Source organism: Canis lupus, chromosome 15 (genome assembly GCF_048164855.1).
Source record: "Canis lupus baileyi chromosome 15, mCanLup2.hap1, whole genome shotgun sequence".
Classification (NCBI taxonomy): Eukaryota; Metazoa; Chordata; class Mammalia; order Carnivora; family Canidae; genus Canis; species Canis lupus.
This window is the reverse complement of record NC_132852.1, coordinates 16,791,363-16,815,373: the sequence shown is the minus strand read 5'-3', so window position 1 is coordinate 16,815,373 and position 24,011 is coordinate 16,791,363. Positions and strand designations below refer to the sequence as shown.

The 24,011-nt window shown below is 38.7% G+C and overlaps 1 protein-coding gene across 4 annotated transcripts in view; it reads right to left on the bottom strand.

Annotated features, from left to right (window-relative positions):
* The window catches only part of LOC140604687 (coagulation factor XI), a 53,806-nt gene extending 30,859 nt beyond the window's left edge, over positions 1–22,947 (bottom strand). For 2 of the 4 annotated variants that reach the window (XM_072776066.1, XM_072776069.1), the window contains exons 1-11: positions 22,161–22,947; positions 16,031–16,089; positions 10,765–10,927; positions 9,067–9,173; positions 6,788–6,947; positions 6,250–6,359; positions 2,010–2,169; positions 1,087–1,196; positions 766–928; positions 566–678; positions 233–401 (exon numbers count right to left, since the gene is read on the bottom strand). In XM_072776066.1, coding sequence (XP_072632167.1) covers positions 233–401; positions 566–678; positions 766–928; positions 1,087–1,196; positions 2,010–2,169; positions 6,250–6,359; positions 6,788–6,947; positions 9,067–9,173; positions 10,765–10,927; positions 16,031–16,089; positions 22,161–22,321 — 1,475 coding nt within the window. In that variant the 5' untranslated portion in view covers positions 22,322–22,947. Of the gene's footprint in view, positions 1–232; positions 402–565; positions 679–765; positions 929–1,086; positions 1,197–2,009; positions 2,170–2,583; positions 2,642–6,249; positions 6,360–6,787; positions 6,948–9,066; positions 9,174–10,764; positions 10,928–16,030; positions 16,090–16,716; positions 17,572–22,160 lie in introns of those variants that run through there. The other 2 variants (XM_072776067.1, XM_072776068.1) reach the window with 2 other exon arrangements.
* Positions 22,948–24,011: the final 1,064 nt, after the last annotated feature.

The window sequence follows — 24,011 nt, the reverse complement described above, 5'->3', positions numbered from 1 at the left end:
TTCTGATGGGTCAGATCAGTCAGTGCTCAGAGAAGCCTCACTAGCTGTTCAACATTTTGAATATCAGCCCTGCTTTAAAATGCCTTTTATTATATCTGCCTTAAAAAAAAAGTCTTTTATTAAAGAATAAACTTTGATGAACACACTGACATGATGTTCAAGAAACTTATCATAGATTCTTCCAAACAAAAAGGCAGGTCAAGACTCTGGATAAGACACACGCCGTACTTACTCATCAAAGCAATGGGCAGCAGTGAGGACCCACTGGCGTCCAATGATTGACCCTCCACACAAGTGGCTCTGAGCTCTCAGCTTCACTTGCAGGCTGACCTGCCAGGGCCACTCTCCCCAAGAAGAGTTGGTTCCTCCAACAATGCGTGTGCTCGTTTTTGTTGTGCAGACTAAAAAGAGAGTCTTAAAGTTAATGGTTAGCATTAGAGGCGACTCAGAGTTCTTCTCAGCCAAGGAAAACAAAATACATAATTCTGCTATCTGAAACTAAGCAATCGATCAAAACAACACAGGAATCCCTTTACAGTTCCATGAAAAAGTGAGGCTCACTCACCAGAATTGTCCCCACTTTTACACAACCTCAAAGAATAACCAGAGCTCACTCGTGTCCCATATGTCATCCCAGTTGGGGAACCATCCAAAGATAATCGTAAGGAACACTTGCACCTAGATAAAATGATCAGGAGAAAGATTAAACTTTCAGAGAAGGGCATAACTCATGCAATTGTCTTTGAAAAATAAATGTTCACTAACTTCTCTCCTCTACAGTCTTCTGGGCGTAAAGAGTAAGTAAAAAACTGACAGCGAATCATCTTGGTACAAGTCTCTTGGCAAGCATTCACTCCTTCAGCAAAGGTCACATTCAGTTCGTCCCCTTCAAAATCCACTCCTGAGTAAATTTTGGAATGACACGGCTCTGTGTGAATTAGAGACATAAAAAGATACAAAATGAAAACAGCTATAAACCACATTTATCCGAGGTTTTGGTACTGGGGTTTGTTTCTTCGCTATTACTTGTTAGAAGATCATGAAGTGTATCACATTTTATGTGCTATTATTATTGAATTACATTACCAGGCAAAGCTTTCTTGCAGGTTAAAAGGCTGTATCCGGACATGGCATTTTTCTGAGAAGTGGGTGAACTTGGTGTCCCGCTTTTGGAAGTCTTAAGAAAGCAAACATTTCTATTAAAAAAAAAAAAAAAGCAAAAGAGAGAAACAAAGCTGTGTTAAAGGCAAACACAAAAGCTCTTCATGTTTTGAAAATCACCTCTGCAAATTTTATTCCTCTGAGAAACTCTTTTGAAAGTAAAGCAGACAGAAAAAAAAAAAGAAAGAAAGAAAGTAAAGCAGACCACAGGATTCTCTCTAATAAATCACAGAGATTAAATGTAAACCAAGCCACATCTCTGTCTAAGGAAAACTGATAGGCACAGATAACCTAGAGAGAGAAGAATGGTAAAGTTCCACCTTCTCATTGAAAAGAAAGCAAAAAAGGGAAAATGAAAAAGAAGAAAGAGCCAACACCAAATTCTAGGCGTTTCTGTGGCTGATGCTATTGTATTAACTATACACTCATCCCTTGGCTCCACTTTTGTACAGAAAGAAAAGAATAGATTATCTGAGGGTAAAGAGGTCAATCGGGATAAACAGGGCTCTAGTTTCTGAGGCAGGAATTAGAGACAATATTAATGGATATGCTGTCAGTGAGTGGTTTTTACTTCAAGTTAATAAGAGAAAACATTTAGATCAGTAAGAAAGGCATCTGATTCTTTTCTTCCACGGCCATTGTTCCATGGATCCAATGCTATGTTTCAGGAAGAGAAGGTAGGTGGACAAGTTGGCTAAGCTCTTAACTAATGTACACCTGGCAGGAAACTACCTACTTAAGCCCTGGCTTCAAGTGCTCTGAGGAAATGAACAAAGGTTTTCAAAAACCCAAACTATAAAATTACAGTGATGACAGGATCGTAGCCAATGTCACACGTTCTTACTCACCTTTGCGGTTCTAGATGCCACGCCTTTGTGTAGAATGTAAAGAAGAGGCAGTTGGGATGGTAGGTGCAAATGGTTTGGCACACAAAAGCATCTGGGGTGACAACTCTGGCAACGTCCACATCCGAAAATGCCAGGTGCTGGAAAATGTTCATGTGGCAACCTGTGAACTCACAGAGGGGAGACAGTCCTCAGCAAATGACATGACACTCAAGTGACTTGTCCTTTGTCATCCTAAGGAAATTATGACTGTTTGTTATTCATAGCACCACATACCCTAAGTGAAGAAAAGGTCCATTAAAATGGACCTTTATCCTCAGACTTGTTTGCCATTTGGAAGAAGGAAAAATTGGTCTAAATCTGATAAAAGATTTCTATGTCAGAGAAGTGAAATATCTCAACCTATACTCTCGGCTCCATCTCAATCTATGCAAAATATGTAAGTTACTTAGCATATGTTTAGATTTTCTTTCTATTATCCTGACCCTGAATTCCAGATCTTAGGAGATAAGGTTTTGTGTTACATTTTCTGAGCATTACAAAAAAGATTTTAATAAAAACAGATTAACAAAGATACCAGGTAGCTAACAAAAATGCCATGTGCCCATTGAAATTAGAACAGGAGAAAACCCACTTTCGTTATCTTTATATAATCTTATTTTCTTAAAGATTTTATTTATTAATGAAAAAAGAGAAAGAGAGGAGGGATAAGCAGACTCCACTCTGAGTGCTGAGCCTGACATGAGGCTTCATCTCTGGACCCTGAGATCATGACCTGAGTTAAAATCAAGAATCAGATGCTTAACCAACTGAGCTACCCAGGTGCCCCTTATTTTATGTCTCAGTTATGTGTTTATTTGTGTTCATATTATTTACTCGGTTTACTCAATTTGATAACAAATTTTGTTAAAATTGTGGAATAATGATAGCAATTATAAGAAGGACAAAAAGAGTCCTAATTTTTTTTTTTAAAGATTTTATTTATTTATTCATGATAGTCACAGAGAGAGAGAGAGAGAGAGAGGCAGAGACACAGGCAGAGGGAGAAGCAGGCTCCATGCACCGGGAGCCCGATGTGGGATTTGATCCTGGGTCTCCAGGATCGCGCCCTAGGCCAAAGGCAGGCTCCAAACCGCTGCGCCACCCAGGGATCCCAAGAGTCCTAATTTAAATGAACATAGGTGTTTCAAGAGGAAGTACCTCTAGTGACATAATATCATCATAACGATAATGAATTATCGTTAATAATGCCACACCATAAGATGGGCAGTCTTGGAAATTCAGCCTCTACTAATTAAATCTTTAAGGAAAAAAAAATGCAGACTCTGGAAGCTGGAAGAGAACTTAGAGGTCATCCCTCCTGAGGTGGGACATCCATGCAACAACCACAACCTACAACTCCATCCCTCTAGGATGTTCCTGACAAGTTGTTTCCCTTTTCCTAAGATATTTATAGTGACAAAGAGCCCACTACCTTGTGACAAGGCCCAATTTTTTTCTGGTCCTTTCTAAGGGTTAGAATAGTTTTATTTTTTTCATGGTAGCATCTACCTAGACCTGCCTAATGGAACCACACAGGTTAATTTAATCCGTTCTTCAATGACACCCTTCTATAAACAAAAAATTAAGACAGTCATCCTGATCTTGTTCAGGTTAAATGCCTTTGACCTTCTCCTTTAGCCATTTTATGTTTTCCATTACTTCTAGATATCCTACTCTCCTGATTCCCCAATTCTGAAGTACTCTGGGTGTCCATTGCTACGTATGAAACATGCAGCACAGAATTGTCTAGTGTTGCAGTTGCTACTTGACCCGTCCAGTTGACAAAAACACAAGAGCTATCCTGTTAAGAAGAACCATTTTCTTTTTAAAAGCTAGTTTTTTGGTTTCATTTGTTTTGTTTTGCTTTATCAGAAGCACTCTAGGGTGTTAGTGGAAATGGCAGGGGAAGGACCCCTGAAAAATCCTCTCCTCCATAAAAATAATGTGAGTAGAGGCAAAATTGTCAGTGTTTTCAGAGCTCTAGAAATTAATCAAAATTAATCAGATTATAACAGTCCAGGGAGCATTTGCTCAAGAGAAACAGCTGAATCTCTGTAAGAACAGTGAGTTTTGTGGGATTTTAATTTGCCCTATTTCCGTTCTCCTCTCCTCAGTTCCTTGGAAATAGCCCCACAATCATGCTGAAAACCAGCAATCCAGCAGCCCTGGAGGGGACAGGATGGGGTTGGGGCAGGATGCTCCAAAGCTCCATCCCCAGCCTCAGCTAAACCATTATTTGACCTGTGTGGATGTTCTCAGGAACTATTCATGAGGACTGAGTTTATTTGACATGACTCAGAGCCTCTTCAGTGTAAACAGCCTGTTCCTTGCAAGTGTTTGCCAAGAACAAAAAACAAACAACAACCAAAAAGTGGCAATTATGTAACATTGCAGCTTCCTAGGGCAGCAGTAATAGCTGGAGCAAACAATAAGCTGACAAAATTCTTAAAAGGAAAATGAAGGGAAAGAGGGTGGTGGTGAAAATCTTTGACATAAAAAAAAAGAAAAGAAAATCTTTGACATATTCCAGGGAATCTAGAAGGCCATCTACAAGTACAGGGCTGTGTGCATGAGCAGGGCTGGGCACAAGTCCATAAAAGATCTGAGAAAGTCCTAACCCCTCAGGCCTGCTGACATTGCACCCTGGGTGGGCAGAAGGCCAAGGCCAAGGCAAAGTTGTGAAATGCCTGTCTGCAGGTTGGTAGCGTGCCCCAACACTCACAAAACGCCCCTTCGTCAAAGCCCGAGAGACTTACTGTTTCCAGGCACATATGGAAATCTATGCCTAATCATTAGCTAAGTATTAGGAAAATCAAGTAGAAACATTCCTGGTCATATCTACAAAGAATAAATACAGAATTAGTTCAGGAAAGTCACCAAACAAAGAGCAGTAACAAAAAGTGGTAACAACAGCAGACTTTGGGGAAGGAGGGAATCTGATTTCCAGCATTACTGTATGCTATAATTTAAAAGGTCTAATTTTTTTACAAAAAAATACAAGCCATGCATAGAAACAAGAAACTATGGCCCCTACGCACAACATAAATTTTTGCTAAGAAAGTACCAACTTCCTCATCTACTATGCAGAGACTTTATGTCGGCTATTTTATTTTTTATTTTTATTTATTTTTATTTTTTTATGTCGACTATTTTAAATATATTCAAAGAACTAAAGGAATCCACATCTAAAAAACTGAAGAAAAACCTGAAAAGATTGTCCTGACAAATAAAGGATATCAGTAAAGAGATAGAAATCACACTTGTAAAAAAGAACCAAATGTGAATGTTAAAAATTAAATAATCAGTAAATTTGAACCAGAAATCTGGTACCCATCACAGAGGGGATGTGCCAGAGGGGAAAGGAAACAAAGAGGAAAAAAGATGCCTTGTTGCCAATTTCCCAATCTCCCTTGGGGTGGGGGGTCTTCACCCAGCACCCATGCGGAGTTTGGCAGGAGCTGGCACTGGATACTGCGTAGCATTGAATGTTGGTGCTTTGGTTTCTGTGACATCCTACCACTAACAGACTGATATGCTAAATAAGGTGGAGGGACAATTTTCTGGGTAATTCAAACGACAGCAGCACTTTATTGATTCATTATGGTTGAGTCATTTCACCAGACAATGGACACCACCAAGAAATGACATTATAGTTTTCTCTGCAATGTAATTGCATTAGTTTCCTGCTGCTGCTGTAACAAATTATCACAAACCCAGTATCTTTAAATAATACAAATTTAGTATCTCACCGTTCTGGAGATCAGAAATCTGAAACGGGTCTCACTGGGCTACAATTAAGATGTCGGCAGGGCTTTGTTCCTTCTGGAAGCTCTATAGGAGGACCCATTTCCTTGCCTTTTCCAGCTTCTGGAGGCTACCTGAATTCCTTGGCTCATGGATCCTTTCTTCATCTTGAAAGCCACCAGTGTGACCTCTTCAAAACTCTCTCTCTCTCTGACTACAACCTCTCTGTCTTCCTCTTTTTCTCATGAGTACTCTTGTGACTACATTTGGGCCCATCCACATAATCCAGAATAATTATCTCCCATCTCAAAATCCTTAGCTTAATCACCTCTACAAAGCCCCATTTGCCATGTATTGTAACATTCACACATTTTCAGGAATTAGGGTGTAGATTTCTTTGGGGGATTCTAATTCTGCCTACTACGATCACAAAGTAAAATAGTAGCCATACAATTACCAATTTCTGAGAGTGCACAGGACTTCAGTGAGAATCCAGATACCACATCAGCCAGCACCTTTATACTGCTGGGTGTTCCTCCTGGACCATTCTTTAAAAGGCAGCTGTTTCTAAATATGAAGAAAAGAGGTTACTTCTCTTCCTAAACTGTAAGATCCGTGTAGCAATCCATTTTGCATTGAAATGATCCTTGGTCAGTGGGAAATAAAGCAATCAGAACAATGACTTTGATCCTGAGTGAGTCCAGGGTTTGTATTATTAATCAAAAAGACATTTTTCTGCTCTGCACATGCAAGGTTAGAGTGAGAATGGAGTGGGGGATATTTTTCAGACAAACCCTCATCTCCCAATCCATGGAAATTATTCTCCTTAGCAAAATGACACCAAAACTGAGTAAATAAATAAATAAGCAGAGTGGTTAAGTCTCAAAGCCCTATTTGGTTTTCCATTGTAAAAAAAAAAAAAAAAAAGTTACAACAAGTACAATTAAATCTTACAAGCACCATCAGAAATAATAAACACCATGAATGTTACTCACCGGTACTCTACGTTGTAAAATGTTTCAGTGGCATATGTGAAAAATTGGCAGTGAATGCTATTGGTGCACTTTTTTTGGCATTCTTCAACACTTTTTACCTTAGAGACATTAAAATTGACTCCTCTCATATCAATTCCTTTATGAATGTCTCGGTGGCAAGCTGTACAAGTAAAATGCATAGAGCAAATTCAGTAAGCTTTCCTTCTAGAACTAGATCATCAATTAGGATAGTTTTGAAGAATGATATTCTGTTTTTCACGACTGCCTTTTTAGTGAGGGGATTTAGAATTTTTCTGACATCACTACATTATCAAACTCTGCTCGAATTAAAAACACTCCAGTATGTTTTAGAGCACTAGCATGGAGAAAGGGTGACTTTGTTTCCAAAACTGTAAGGTATATGCAACCATATGGGTAATATTTCATGATCAATGAGCAGTGGAAGACAAAGCAACGGCAGTGAGGGCCCTGGTGATTGTTCCAGGGGTTCGCATTATTAAACAAACTGATGTGCCCTCAACTTCTTGCATTGAGTGAAGGAGCTTCTCTATCTCTGCTTATTTCTCAGCTCTCAACTACTCCTGTCTGTGAATTTCATCTGTAAGCCCTGCCATTGACATCTATGTGCCAAATCACTATTAAAGGAAATAATCTTTGTATATTTGTGATGAAGCCATTTATATTTTCTTTATATTTTTGTTCAATTTCACTTAAGCAACCTTTCATTTGACATGTATCTTATACACAAAAAAATATAATTTTTTTGACAGACAGCAAACCAAATTTATGATTTAGGCTTAAAAAAAAAAAAGAAAAAAGAAAAGGCACTCAGATTTGTTAGTTAGACCCTTGGATAAGGAAACCAGAAGTATAACCATAATCTGTTGTATGTAATGTTCCACTCCTAACGGTATGGTTGAAAAAGTCATACTACTAGATTTAATAGTGGGAATGACAGAAAGAATACAAACTAGTAGGAAAACAATATATTGAGGTGGGCAGGGCAATGGATAACTCACAGTGATTCATGCCCATAGGAGTTTGCAGATTCTAGAAATGAAGTCTCTTTCCAACTCTGCTGCACATCAGAAAAGAAACCAGCTGAGTTGGGATGAGATACTTACAAACTAAAACTTTTCTTTATGATCAGTGGAAAGCTATAAACCTACCTGTAAATGTTTTAAACTAAAGTTGGTCCGAAGTTTAGGGACTTTATGTCCTGGGGAGCAATTATTCACTTTAATTTGAGATACTTGGGGAGAGTTAGGAGGGAACATTAAATCAAGTTCTGTAAGACGAAGTTTGAGAAAAAAAAATAACTAAGAGTACTGAGAAAAGCAAAATACTGTTCTTTAAATTTTACTATGATAGCATAATTAAAAAGAATGCTTAATTGAATAATTTATACTAAGTTGTATTAAGATATAGGTTCGATCTTATAACATAGGACACGTACTCATCCTCAGGTAAACTCCATGTTGGCTAAGTCAGATCCCCATGTTCCCAACTAAGGACTGATTCCTACACAAACTGCGGGCACAAAGCACCCATGTGGATTGAGGGAGTGGTATTCAGTATTCATGGGGGAGGGAAGGATAAGAAATGTTAAAACACCTGAAATTTGACACTACAAGATGTACAGTCTTAAGTCCTCACATTTTTTTCCTAAGAAGTATTATTCTTATTAGCAAGATTTATAGAACACAGACCTTCCATTTGAGGGCTTAATGGGGTTTCTTAACCTCTGTGTTATTGACATTTGGGACCAGAATATCCTTGTCAGGGGGGCTTCTCTGTGCCTTGTAGAATGTTTAACAGCCTCTCTGATCTCTATCCACCAGATGCCAGTAGCATCCCCCCAAGATGTGACAACCAGAAATGTCTTCAGTTATCGCCAACTGCGCCCTGGATGAAGGACAAAACCACCCCTGGTCAAGAACCACTAGAATACAAATCATCTCAAGTAAAACAGGGAGACAGATGCCCTCTGTGTTCTCTCTAAGATTTTTATGTGCAATCAGCAGTGGGGGAAGGTGACAGCCATCATTTCAATGTGTATTCACCTTCTGCAAATCTTATATTGCAGTGCTAATCTCATTAGTGATAGAGGCTCCTTGAGCATGTAACTGATAAAGACAAGAGGAAGGATACATCCAATAAATAGTGTCCCCTCAAAGTGCTCCCTTCCAAATGTCCAAGGCAGTACAGAGCTTGAACAGAACCTGTTTTAAGGTAAACCCATTATTCATTCAAATTTAGCTAAGGCATCAACAGCTTACCACTTATTTGATGACCACATTGCTTTAAGGAATGTCCAGAAATTGCACTTGTCCATGACATTCTTGGCAGGGTTTCTGTAACACTGTCTTTTAAGAAGCAACCAAATCTGTTTTTAAAAGAACTTTCAGTTAGAAAGTAGAATAATAAACACGCACTAGAGGAAATGTCTAACATTTTTTATACACTAATAACTATGACTAGGAATAAGGAAAATAATAGAGCTTCCCTGACACTTGCTGGAAAAAACACTTGTAGAGGAAATTCCATAAAAATCTAACAGCCTTTGTAATACTTAACCTCAGTATTATTTTTCTTTATTAAAAACACTTTTAAATACAGAAAGTCAATCATATTAAAGAGGTAATGACTTTTCCCGTGTTCCTAAAATTTGGGGTATTATGCTTTCACCTGGTGAATGTTTTTACTTAAGAAATTAAATCAGTTATGAGAGCTGGATCTACCTATGCTGTTCAGCTTGCTTATTAATTCCTTCTAGTTTGCACTAACAGAAGACTTCATTCTATCTTTAACATCAATATTAATGGTTATTTTTCACAAGGATTCTAGAACCTAACTCAACTCTAAATAAAAAGTTGGGGCAGCCTGGGTGGCTCAGTGTTTTAGTGCCGCCTTCAGCCTAGGGTGTGGTCCTGGAGACCCAAGATCAAGTCCCATGTCAGGCTCCCTGCATGGAGCCTGCTTCTCCCTCTGTCTGTGTCTCTGCCTCTCTCTCTCTCTCTCTCTCTCTCTCTCCCTTTTATTTATAAATAAATAAAATTTTAAGAAAAAAGGTTGGTGCCTCTCACACACACTCTGGGTTTTCTGTACAAGTTTAATATGTAGAATTAGAGGGTGATTACCTAATTCCAAGTTTTTCGATTCAAACAGAGTTAAGATAAAAGAAAAGACTTATGAATATGGAAATGAGAACAGTGAAGAAATGCTCATTCTGATTACTGATCAAAGTGAAAGAAAATTATGATGAAATCATGGCTGCATTCAGTCAACTTTATGAGCTAGTAGGATATTAAATGGTTATTTTTCCAGTGCTCTTACTTTTCCAAAATGGTAGTTAGCAATATATATTTGCACGTGCGTGCATGTGCATGTGTGTACACAGCCCCCCCACACACACACACACAAACTATACATACTACAGGTGTACTGGTTTACTACAGGCCCGTTCAGACCAGACCCTTCCCAAGATCACAAGTTCTGGATCTTACTCAACAATATTTGCAACAAAATATTTACCTTCTGTTATATTTTCTTAGGACTGAGCTATCCACTAATAGGATCCTGAGTCAGACAGTATGTTTCCTTGTTCAGGTGAAATATTCACCTGTTTTTAGACCCTTTCTTGAGGCAGTCACTTAACCCAATGATTTTCAAGCATTCTCCTTACATCCTTGGATAGACAATGCCTAGTTTCTATGACTTTAGGTGAAGGAAACAACTGTTTCACATGCATATTGCCAGACCCAAGACACTTTGGTTCAGTGGGCTGAACGGTTTGGGTCTGAGGCTGTGGCCTAAGGATCTGCTAATATAAGAACTGCTCCAGGTGATTCCGATGAAACTGGCCCTTCAACCCCATTTGAGAACCATAACCCTGCAACATCTATACCTTTTTGCACACAACTGGTTCTATTTTGCAAAATGACTGGCTTCTCCAATAATGGCATATCATCTTTTACCTTTTGTTTACATCATTAGTTGAACTTTCAGGAAGAAAACTGAAGAGCAAACACCTGGGGTGGAATGTGCACATCATCTGACAGTGATGGGCATTCGGGGTATACATGGCAGTTAGGTCCCCACCTTTGAAGAAGGTGTTTTTATATAATTGAGTCAGGCATCCTGTGATAATCATTGAAAAAAATACATTAATTTGCAATGAATGTGAATAATTATTTTGATAAAAATATATCTGTTCTAAACCTTCTTACTTCCTCCACTAAATACCCAAAGAGCTTTACAAGACTGTATTAAGTATAACATATTAAGGTGACTATTTGAACAAAGTATAATATTACTTAAAGTCATTCTATGGGGGGGTGCCTGGGTGGCTTAGTCTGATAAGCATCCGCCTTCAGCTCAGGTCATGATCCCAGGGTCCTGGGATGGAACCCCACATCAGACTCCCCTCTTGATGGGCAGCCTGCTTCTCTCTCTCCACCTTTTGCATTTCCTCACACTCTCTCTATCTCTCTCTCTCTCCCTCTCCCTCTCCCTCCCTCTCTCCCTCTCCTTCTCTCTCCCCCAAATAAATACATAAAATCTTTTAATAAAAAAATAAAGTCATTCTACGGGTACTTCTCCATAAAAAACTTGGTTGATTTTTATGAAATTATAGAATATTTTGCACATAAATTATCTGCAAGAAAGTACAATTCTAGCTTGGCTTCTCCCTGTGGCCTAACAGATTATGAAAATACCATGCCTTAAAAATAACAAGTGGAATGCCTGGGTGGCTCAGTCAGTTGAGTGTCCAACTCTTAATATTAGCTCAGGTCTAGATCTCAGGGTGGTAAGTTCAAGCCCCACACTGGGATCCACTAGGCATGGACCCTACTTAAAAATAATAAAATGAAATGAAATGAATGAAATGAGATGAAATGAAATGAAATAATAGGCTTCCAGTTATGGAATAAATAAGTCACAGGAATAAAAAGCACAGCATAGGGAACATAGTCAACATTGTAACAGTGTTGTATGGTGACAGATGGTAGCTACACTTTTGGTGAGAATAACATAATGTATAGAGAAGTTGAATCTATGTTGTACACCTGAAACTGTTGTAACATTATGTGTCAAATATAGTCAAATAAAAAAAATTTTAAAAACCCAACAATATACAATCTCTGTCTCAAAACCTTTCACGACAAACAGCTCTGTGAGTGTAAGGGGAGTTAGAGGCAGACTTTATGCCTCTGATTTTTTTTTTAACAGAAAGAAGGAACTGAATCTCAGGGCAGTATAGAGTTGTGTAAGTAAGACCCATGTGGCTAATGATCGTCCTGGAAGAGAAACCTAGCTCTTCTCACTCCCAATCCTGTTCCCTTTTCTAGTGTGCGATGTTCAATGTTGTACCTCATCTCAGTTTAATCTAAACAAACCAAGAGTTATTAGGTACTTATTGGGATCAGTACAGAGAACACGTTTATTTGCTCGGTTTCTACAAGCAAATGCAAATACACACATGAGCTAAATTGAAAATCCATTCTGAACTATTTGCTGTTTGGCATTGTTCACAGTTCTAGGGTACCCTGCATCCCATGTGTTGTTAGAGTATTATCTGCTAGCTTTACTCTTCTTCTGTTTCATATATTATTTTTTTTTGTTGTTTCATATATTAAAAGTAAACTTTGATGCATGAATTTGAGTTTACCTTGAGAGACCCACTTTAAAGGAAGCTTAATAAGCATTTCCGTCTTAGGCAGCACATTTGTTCGTCTGTCAATTGTCCATTAACCACAGGATATTCTAATGATAACTTTGCCCATCTTCTAGGACATCTATTTTTGTATTGCCCTTCAGGGAATGGGCAGCTTAGACACATGTGTTTCATTAAGCACTGATGATTAAAATTTCCTCTGCACTATCCTACCCTTCTGGGGATCCCAGCCTTGAGGTCTCTTATGATGACTTAACCCAGGAAGATCGTTTTTCTTCCTCTGGGAGGTATGGCTAAGATGACTAACCCTTGGGTAAGGCTTATATTTAGAAAAAGCAGAGATCAAAAAAATAAAAATAAAAAAAAAAAAGAAGAAGAAAAAGCAGAGATCTCTTCAGGTGGAAGCCTATGGGGATACAAGTTGCCAGGTGTACAGGCCTAGATTTCATATACACACAAAACACTGAGTAGCTGGTCCAGTCACAACCTGTGTTTTGAACAATTGATGTATTTGGCTGATTCATAGTTACCAAGTCATCCTCCCCCATCCCAGTGCACAAACATGAGTACAAACAATAGCCTGTGCTAGCCTGGTAGTTCCCATTCCTCAGCTAAGCCTTTGTGAACTGCCATGTGACTTGGCTGACAGAAAGGGGCAACTAAAAACACACCAACTTTGGAACAGATTGGGAGGAAAGTTCTAATAGTTGTTCTTACTTATCCTCCTAAGTTGGTAATGGTGATGATAATGGTGATGACAATAATGATAGTAGGCTTGTTCATATTGTATTTTAGAGTGTTTTAAAGCACTGTTATATAAGTTATCCCATAACATAAAATATGCCACACTGTCTCCTGTGTCCATGGACTTTGGGCAGATTCTTTAGTGTTGTTAAAAAAATTACATAATCAATAAGAAAAACACCACATTTTTCTTTAAAAAGGGCAAAGAGATATGAATAGATAATTTACAGGGCAGCCCAGGTGGCTCAGCGGTTTAGCACCGCCTTCAGCCCAGGGCGTGATCCTGGAGACCTGAGATCGAATCCCAAGTCGGGCTCCCTGGAACCTGCTTCTCCATCTGCCTGCTTCTCTCTCTCTCTATGTCTCTCATGAATAAGTAAATATATTTTTTTAAAAAGAAAAGATAATTTACAAAAGAAACACAAGCATACAGTAAGTATATGAAAAATGTGAGTATATGAAAAATGGTAAGAATAATAAATACAGGGATGCCTAGGTGGCTCAGTGGTTGAGTGTCTGCCTTCAGCTTGGGGTGTGACCTCAGAATCCAGGATCAAATCCCACATCGGGCTCCTTGCAGAGAGCCTACTTCTCCCTCTGCCTGTGTCTCTGCCTCTCTCTCTCTGTATGACTATCATAAATAAATAAAAATTAAAAAAAAAAAAAAGAAACCAGAGTCCATGACAGATTTGGCCTCAGGAATCACTGGATAGGGTACTCAGCTGATTCCATCAAGATTCAATTTCTCTTCATTTATTTGCTCTGTTCTATGGTGTTGCTGTTGGTCTCAAGTTACACAGAGTGGCAAGGTGGTGCCAGAAGCTCAGGCCTTTGCATTTTCTAATAGTTCAAGAGTCTTATTTCCAGAAGTGTAAGCAAAAGTCTTGTTGCAGGCCTTTGGCTCTGATCAGGTCATGGTAGCCAGTAGGACACGTGCATCTACATATTAGTTGAGGTCTGCTTGGGTCACAGTTGCATGGACCCAAATTCAGAGGCAGTGGTTGCACAGAAACAAATTAGGATACAGTTTCCAGAAAGGTGAATATATGTCAAGCCATATAGATGACTAGTGGAGTTGGCCTAAGTGGGATAAATGATCACTCTTATTTGCTAGTAGAGAGGGTTTACTGGAAAATCACTCCTCTGAAAGATAATTTCATGACATATATCGCAAAACCTTCCAAAATATTCCCACTTTTCTAACATTTTTTGTTTCCAAATTTTGTTCTGCAGAAATAACTGAATGTGTGCATAAGAATGTGCATAGAGGGGATAGCCCCAGTGGTGCAGTGGTTTAGCACTGCCTGCAGCCCGGGGTGTGATCCTGGAGACCTGGGATCGAGTCCCACGTCAGGCTCCCTGCATGGAACCCGCTTCTCCCTCTGCCTGTGTCTCTCTCTGTGTGCCTCTATGAATAAATACATAAAATCTTTTTTAAAAATGTGCATAGAGTGGGCACCTGGGTGGCTCAGTGGTTGAGCATCTGCCTTTAGCTCAGGTAATGATCCTGGTGTCCTGGGATTGAGTCCCACATTGGGCATCCCACAGGGCGCCTGCTTCTCCCTCTGCCTGTGTCTCTGCCTCTCTCTGTGTCTCTCATGAATAAATAAATAAAATCTTTAAAAAAAAGAATGAGCATACAAAACATGACTAGGGAAGATTACTAAGCTCCAAAAAATATGATATATATAAAAAATAGCTATAAATGTTATAAAAGTTATAAAAAAGTATGTAGAATTAATAGCATCTTTGTTAAATGTGTAGATAGACACATGTAGAAAAATATCTGAAAGACTAAAATAAATTTTAACAGTAGCCATTTCTGGATTATAGGACTACAGACAATAATACATAGTTTCTTATTTTCTGCTTACCTGCATCTCTAATTTTCTTAGCATGATCATAATTATTATTATTTTTTTTTGCCAAAAAAATAAAACTGAAGTGGCCATATTCTATTGCATCTCTGGCTCCTACTCCTCAGCATTCAATGAATTTAATGATCATGGCTCAAAAAAGCAATTAGACATGGAGGGGCAGATTTGGGTTTAGGAGGGAAAAAATACCTTCTTCCTGAAAAAATAACATCTCTTTACAAATGTAACCCTTTCCCAAGAGATATTTATCTTAGCCATACATCTGAAAGGCAGATAAATAATCACTGGGGCGTGGCCAACTTAAGTCAACACAGACTCAGAAACCACCCATAACAGTGGCTCATTCCATTCCATAACGATTAATGAAAAACAGTGTCCAGAATCATCTTTATTCCCCGAAAATTTAATGGAATGACTAGAGAGAGAAATACGGTTCAAAGCCTGGTGTTAAAACCAGAACTATTCAAATGGATGATTTACTAATTTAAATTTAAACCAAATACTTTCATTTCTGAAGTAGTTCCCCAGTGGCCTAAGAGAGTAAAAAATATACACCTGGTACCTATAACAACACTTGGGTTGGATCCAGACATTATAAATGCCTATACATTGAATATTCAGATAAAATTGGTTTTTAAAATATCTTGATAATAAAAATGGAGGGCTGACTGTTTAAGATCTGCTTTGTAAAGAGTCATTTACAAACAGAAGTTTCTGTCTGCCCACAGACATTCTCACTTCTGGGCTCCCCACCCCTGTGTGTCTAGGGCAATACATCTGAGAAGTGGCAGTTGCCCCTGGATGTTATAAGGATTTATGTCCTGACTTACTGGATCTGCCTCCATCTGGAAGCTGTATGTTCAATAGCTTTCTCCAGGGCTGGCATGTCTTGTTAACTACTCCTTTCCTACACACAACTTTACATCTTAGAGATAATGCACTCACCACAGGAAACTGTAGCAAAGAAGCAAGTGAAATAAGCGGCTTGCCTGAATGAAATCATCCTAGAAGAGAAAGCAACACATACATAACCCTGCTGGTTACAGATCATATTAATCATAAGCCTTAATTTAAGGTGATAGAGATCTTCTTATAGATATCTGCATTGCAAATCTAAACACGTAATTACCGGTACAGGGAACAAGAGCTTCTGTATATTTTATGCCAGGGACTTGGCACAAGATACAAACTGAGATCTCCAGACTACTATCATGTTAATGGCTCACTTGCCATCAATGTTTTTGATAATTATGGAAAGGGAATTGGTAGAGGGGGGTTAAATAGTTGTGAAACCTCTTGATTTGGGGAAAAAGAAAATGATTGTAAATAGTGGCAATAATATTGGTCCAGAATCCCTAAGGAAAGCTCTCAAAATACTAAAGCCCATTGAAAAACTTTAAAGCACTCAACAGTCTCTGATTTTAAAATATCTTAGAGTAAAAGATTTCATATATAAGAATATCAATATCTAAAAAAAAAGAATATCAATATCTCTTATATTCTCTAAATACAGTGGAAATTAGAACATACGGATAGCTTCTTCTCAAAGTAGAACTATGCTTAATTAAAAAAAAAAAAAACCACACACACGCATCTATTTGGAAGCAATCAGAATAATAGAAATTCTCTACCTGAGAGCACAATTGCTTCTGTGGCTCTGGAAGTGAGGGAGTCTCTTGCCACTTAAAAATGGACGGTCCTCAAGCTTCCCTAATAGGGCACTGCAGGCAGTATTTGCTTGGCTCCAATATTGACTTTGGTTTTCTGCCAACAGTTTCAACTTTTTGTCCTGTCAACATATTCTATGAACGTCCCATTCCTGTGTTCAGCTATTTAATATATTAACTATTTCATGTTAGGGCCACATAACGCATGCCCAGATTTCCATTTTTAAAAACGTTTATAACTTCCCCCATTATTTGGAGTCATGCAGCTTAAATCTCATATAACTGAACTTTCCCCATTGCAATTATCTGGATGAAAACTTTAAAAGGGATGCATATAGGTAGCTCCTTCTCCTTCTGGGAAGATCTTTTGGCTAATGATAACTATGCTTTTCCATACCCTCCTCAAAGAAGCATGTAGCCCTGAAGTTTTGAGTATGGAAGGGAATTGGAGGATGGTTAGGTCCTTCTCCCACCCAATGCAGAAAATGATATATAGCAGGAGTTGACAAACCACAGTTCACAGATCAAATCTGGCCTGGTGTCTATTTTTGTAAATAAAGTTTTATGGGAACACAGCCACACCCATTCATTCATGCATTGTCTATATTTGCTTTCATTCTACAACTACAAAGTTAAGTAGTTGTGACAGACAGTATGACCTACAAAGCAGAAAAAGTTTACTATCTGGTCCTTTTCAGATTATGTAAACTTAAACCTGCTATACAGCTCTCTAGGCAGAGTTTAGACTTCCTAGTTGGGAAGTTGAGATGACCTCATCTGGAAAAAATATATACTGGTTTGCCTAGAAATCTGTTCCGGTTTAGGGAGTTCTATTTTCTTATTATTTTTAATAAAAAGTCTCTGTATACACTGACATATACCTTCTTGCAACTACTTTAATATTTTAAAAATGAATCAATTACTTAATTATTTAGAGAATGCATGTGCAGGGTAGGGGGCAGAGGGAGGAGAGAGAGAATCTTTATGCAGGCTCCATGCTCAGCTCGGAGCCCAGTTGAGGGCTTGATCTCATGATCCTGAGATCATGACCTGAGCCAAAATCAAGAATCAGACACTTAATCGACCTAGCCTCTTCTTGCAACTTCTATACTTCAGCCTAGATTCGCCTACTAGATCCATACAAAATAATTTATTCTCTTTTTTGTGTGCTTTTTAAACTCTTAAAAAACCATAATTACGTGCCCACTAAATCTCCTTTGTTTGCTAACCCTCAAAATTATTGTACATTCTGACTAGTCAAATAGATTTTTAGGGAGTTGATTCTTATATAAATATTTTATGCATATTACTGCAATGCAGAACTGTGTTTATTAAAAATGTAGCATAATGTTGCTGGTAAAATATTTTCTGGCTGTAATGAAGCAGCATATTTCAAATATGCATGCTGTACCGCCTTGTAGATTCAGGGTATCAACTAGTACACCAGCAATCAACAAAAAATAATCCTCTGTCCCATGTAATATAAAAGAATTTAAATTTGGGATCTCATCTGTTACCGGCCTCAACAGAAAAAAATGATGAGTGGAACAAAGCTACCCTGCCTCCAAAGCACAGCTGACCTCCTAGAGGTTGTTTCCCTAAAAGGGGAGATTACAGATTTTACCCTTTTTACACATACTTCTGTGTTCCATTTGAACTTCTCTTGCAGCAAAACAGAAGTCATTCTCTAGTAATACAATAAAACTAAAAATTTCTTTTTAGAAGAACAAAATCAGAAATAAGTTGAAAAGAGGCAATGGTAGGTAGAATTCTAAAATGTTCCCCCAGATTTCCCAGTCTGATCCCAGAGACTGAATGTAAGATAAGATGCCCTGTTTGTCCACAATCATGTTGTGTTGCATGAGGAGAGCAATTTTGCAGGTGCAATTAGGATTGCTAAAGAGTTGATTCTGAGCTATCAAAATGGAGATGATGTGGGGGCCTAATCGCATCAGTTTTCTTCTGCTGTTAGCCTAAGGAGAAGTCCAAACTCAAGTGTGAGAGAGAGTAGTAGTTGGCTTTGACGTGGATGGGGCCTGAGGCAAAGCCCCCAGAGTGGCCTCTAATGCTTCTAACAAACTGAATGGGCTTGGATGAGGATTCTTCCCACAACACCCACACCTCAATTTGGGGCTTGTGAGATGCCAAAAAGGGAACCCAGCTAAGCCCACCTACTGATCCACAGAATGCGAAAGGATAAATTAGGGTTGTTTTGAACTGCCAAGATTACAGTCAGTTGTTACACAGCAAAAGAATACTAATACAGAAGGTTATTATCAGAAGTGACAGTGGCCTGGAGAGAGGGGGTTGGGAGCTGGATGCTTCTAGAGGAAGGGAATGGAGGAGAGTCCCTAGTGGAGTATAGAGGCTTTGGGTGGCAGGGTGGGCTGGTGGCATGGTAGTGATCTGCCATGGGATCTTTCAGAGAACCTGTGGGCTTAAAAAAAATGGGGGGCACCTGGGTGGCTCAGCGGTTGGGCGCCTGCCTTTGGTTCAGGTCTGATCTCAGGATGTGGGATTGAGTCCCACATTAGGCTCCCTGCGAGGAGCCTGCTTCTCCCTCTGCCTGTGTCTCTACTCTCTCTCAGTCTGTGTCTCTCATGAATAAATAAATAAATCTTTAAAAAAAAATGGGAAAAGCCCTGAATCTCTAAAGCTGTGTGGCCAGGAGATGGGGCAACGAGAAAGGAGATAAATGAACAAAAGCTACACTGTGCTGCTCATTAAGAAAAGAATCTCAGTTCACTGAGAAAGGTCTTTGATGGTGCACATTTGACTCTTGAAAGATTTCTGCTCTCTGGATCTCTATGGCATTAAATGTCCCTGAGAAGGGTCATATTTTAGGGTCTTTTCTCTTCCCAGTGCATCTCAGTGAGAACTGGAGTATCTTATGTACATAACACCACTATCATCAGCACATATGTAAGTAAATATACATTAACAGGATAAATTACAAAATAACTATTTTAGCAGAACAGCTGTGACTGTCCTTGTGGCAACATAACAGCTGGAAGGTTGGAGTGGCATAGACTTCTATTTGTCAAGGATTAAAAAGAGGAAAGAGAGAAGCAGGAAACACAAGATGCCATCATTAAGCAACTGATCTAAAAAGGCATCTTTCATTCCTCCTGTCCCTTTACTATGCTTCATTTTTTTCATAGCACCTAGCACTATCTGATGCTGGGTCCTCTATTTACTCATTTTTATATTGTCTTTCTGCTGCACACTAGCCCTCACACCTGGCTGTTAGGCTTGGGTCTCTATCCCCAGAGTAGTATTTGGCATTTATTGAAGGGAAGTGTGAAATGAATAAATAAGTAAATAAATAAAATATTAAATGTTGTTAAAAGAAGGAAGGATGGAAAGATAGGAGGGAAAGAAAAAAGAAAGAAAGAAGAAAGGAAGAAAAAGAAAGAAAGAAAGAAAAGAAAGAAAGAAAAGAAAGAAAGAAAGAAAGAAGAAAGAAAAGAAGATGGAAGGAAGGAGAGAGAGAGAAAGAGGAAGGAAAGGAGGAAGGGAAGAAGAAGAAGAAGAAGAAGAAGAAGAAGAAGAAGAAGAAGAAGAAGAAGAAGAAGAAGAAGAAGAAGAAAGAAGAAAAGAGAGAAAGAAAGAAAGAAAGAAAGAAAGAAAGAAAGAAAGAAAGAAAGAAAAAGAGGGAAGGAAGCAAGGAAGGAAGGAAGGAAGGAAGAGATCGAGGACAGGATGGTCCTTTTACCCACAATTGTGGACCATCTAAGTCATGTATGAAAGTGACCGTCACTCTCGTAAGCGAAGAGGAGCATAGGTAACACTGACAGCAGTTGCTGGACTGATAGCCAGACTGGTCTTAATTCCATGAATATCCTCTGTGGGAGCAGATGTCCTCTTGAGGTTCCCTCCAACTGCTCAATAGGAGACACTTCAAACCTTGGTTTTCATAAACAATATTGTTTCTGGTGGTAACAAATCAACATTGGACACATCAAGCATCACTGATGGAGTAACAATTAATTGTGAAGGCACAGGTGGCCAAAAAGCCTGCAGCACAATCACATGCCTAGGAAGCTGTGGCCATATGAAAAAAAAAAAATTAATTGTGCCTGAGTGTATTAAAAGTCTTAATTTACTCTATTTCCATAAGCATAAAACTTCAAGCTGACAATTGACTTGAGCAAGAAAGGAGGAAGTCAAGAGTGCAATATGGTAAAAGAGAGTTAGGCCTCCATCCTGGGAGTGCCCAGGGAGCAGTCCTGTGCTGACACATCCTTCACCATTCAGCTAAAACACATATTTTTAAACTATGGATAACATTCAAAAATAAATTTAAAACATTCTAGAAATAAGAAAACCATGCCTAAATACAGTAACGATTTTTCTTTTGAGGGAAGGGCTATTATAGGTGTTTTTATATGAAATAGGAGTTTGAGTATAGCCATTGTTTCCATGAGACCTACATTGGCTAATGCCAGGAAAGACAGGAAAGAATTCATGTAAACTGCAACACAAAGAAAATGCTGGATAGGAGGAGGCAGGAAGTGAAGGAAAGAAGAAGAAGGTGCCAAAAAGTATCTCTTAGGATCAAGAGAGCAGGAGTAGGAACATCTACAGGCTGGGAGTAAATTTAGAAATTGAATTCAGTGCAAAAGGCCCAAAGAAATACTCCATTTGGTGAATTTCTAGACCAAAGAATTTCTAGACCAGTTTCAAGAAGCAGATGAGGGAATACACAATCTATTAGTAGTAATTATAGATGAGAGGTTTGGCCCTGGAATTTGGAATGCAGCTAGCTAGAAGGAAAACTGGGGTGAATCTGGTTTAATTAAATCAAGAAAAAATGATGAACTAGTCGAGGGAACACATCAGGATGGAGCTAAGGAATTAGACTCGTGTTAGGCTAATCCCAGCTGGCTTTGAAAATAAAGCACTGGACTTTTAATTTTCCTACTATCTGGAAATTTATTATTTCTCATACATACAAACATCAAATCATTATGTTATGTGCCTGAAACTAAAATAATGTCAATTGAATCTTAATTTTTCAAAATTCTATTGCATTTAGGGATGCCCAGGTGGCTCAGCAGTTGAGCGCCTGCCTTCGGCCCAGGGCATGATCCTAGAGTCCTGGGATTGAGTCCCACATCAGGCTCCCTTGCAGAGCCTGCTTCTCTCTCTGCCTGTGTCTCTGCCTCTCTCTCTCTCTCTGTCTCTCATGAATAAATAAATCTTTTTTAAAAATTCTATTGCATTTAAATGACTAGCAGACATATGTTACCAGCTGATGTTATCCAGTGTAGAGAAGTACTGAACAGCACAAAGGAAATATGATGAAGACCTAAGATCATGTCCAAAAAATACAGCACCTTTCTTTATCCCTCAGCTGAAATGACAAACACTAAGTTGCTTTGGGTTAGAAATGAAAGGCAATCAACCTAAGAAAAATGACGATAGCCTGGTCCTCGGGCTCCAGGGCAGAGGTGAACAAGTGAAGAGTGCACAGGGCAGGCATGTAGGTGGCCTTCAGCATCCCCTGGAACATGGGATTCGGACCCTCCAGGGTTCTGTTTCTTTTCTCCGCATCTTCTTTACTCATCACCTTCTTCTCATCTTCTAGGAGCTGTTCAGAGGCTCAACTGCCAATTGATCCCCAGTCTCACAACTTGAAATCTCCACCAATTTCCAAGGGGAGAACTCTGAGTGGACCCTGCTTGGGTCAATCAACTTAAGCCAAGAGAGCAAGATTGCTCAACTAGAACTGCCTATTTACAGTGTACATATGTCCGGCAAGCAAAAAAGTGAGAAACAGAAGGAAAAGGGGGGAGATATTTATCATGGGGTAGTTCCAAAGATAGAGAAAGTGCTATTCCTAAAAAATAGGTGGTGGTGGTGATAGGGCTTCCAGGCAAACTAAAAAATTTGTTATGTTCCTACCAGCATCTCATTAGATGCTGGAAAGAAAACATTGTGATCGTCCAGACACATTCCAGAGTAAAAATTGACTTTTTGTTTTTATTTTTTTGTGGGCAGCATCTCTTTCATTGTGAGACAGGTCACTGGTCCAGAAATTGATAGTCTTTAGTGGTCTGTGACAATGAACAGAGCATCGGTCAGTTCACTAGTTCATCACCTGGAGAAAGTTTCTAAACTGTAAATGCCTGGGACACAATGATACTAATGGTTTTGCTGATTCCCTGGCCTCCCTCTGCAGGAGATTTCACTTTCTGCTATCAGCTGAGCAAAATGTTCTGGAATTTATACTTCTCCTCTGGTTAATTCTTCAGAGTCAAGAAAACTCAAAATCAGTCTATGACAAGGGTAAAAGGAACATTTTTTTAGAAAGTCTGAGGAGCACTGTTGAAATCAGCTCAAATGTGCGATTTCTTTTATTACTCATTATGAATCAGTCACCCACTAATTTGCCTTCAGAGCTGCCTATATTTCAAAGTGACATCAATTCTTAGAATATAATGTAACACTCATGACTAAAATGTAATTTATGTTTCTTGAGATACCTCTTTCAAGCAGTAGTAAGACAGGGTCACAGATACTTGATCATCCTCTTATTAAAAAAAAAAAAAAGTCAGCATCTGCCTTTCAGTACCACAGACCATAACATAATTTCTCAATTCTACCTCTAACATGGTTAAGAGGATTTCCAATTAAAATACGAATAACAATTATTGTGGGGCTACATGAAGATCTTAGACCAAAAGGTAACATTAAACAATATTTTACTTTAAATTAATTTCACAGCCAATGTGGGGTCACTTAAAAGGAGAAGAAGGAAGAGGAGGAGGAGGAGGAGGAGGAAGAAAGTAAGAAAAAAACAAGTTTTATATCTAAATGCATAACATTGAGAAATAATACTAATTTCCATGAATAATACTTTATCCATAGTCATCTGGGAATAAGATATTCTACTTATATCTACTTTCTAGATAATAAAGGTAAGCATACAGTGGGAATCTTTTTCACCTGTATCATATACTTCCTTGACTTTTTCTCATCAACTTAGCGACTGGGTTGTCTGCACTGGGGTTTCTTGGGGTAGTAAAGTGGGTAGAGATGCTGACCCTACCCTAAATGACAGCTTGAAGTGCTTACAAATGGCTTTGGTTTTGTAATCTCTTCCTCTGATACTCATGGAAAAATAGAAATTTCATCCTCTTAATTTGTTCCTTCTATCTGCTATTGCCTTGGGAAATTTGAAGAAACAATTTTATTAAAGTTTATTAAAAGTTGTTTTTTAAAGTCACTGAGTGAGGGAGTAGAGATACTGCCTA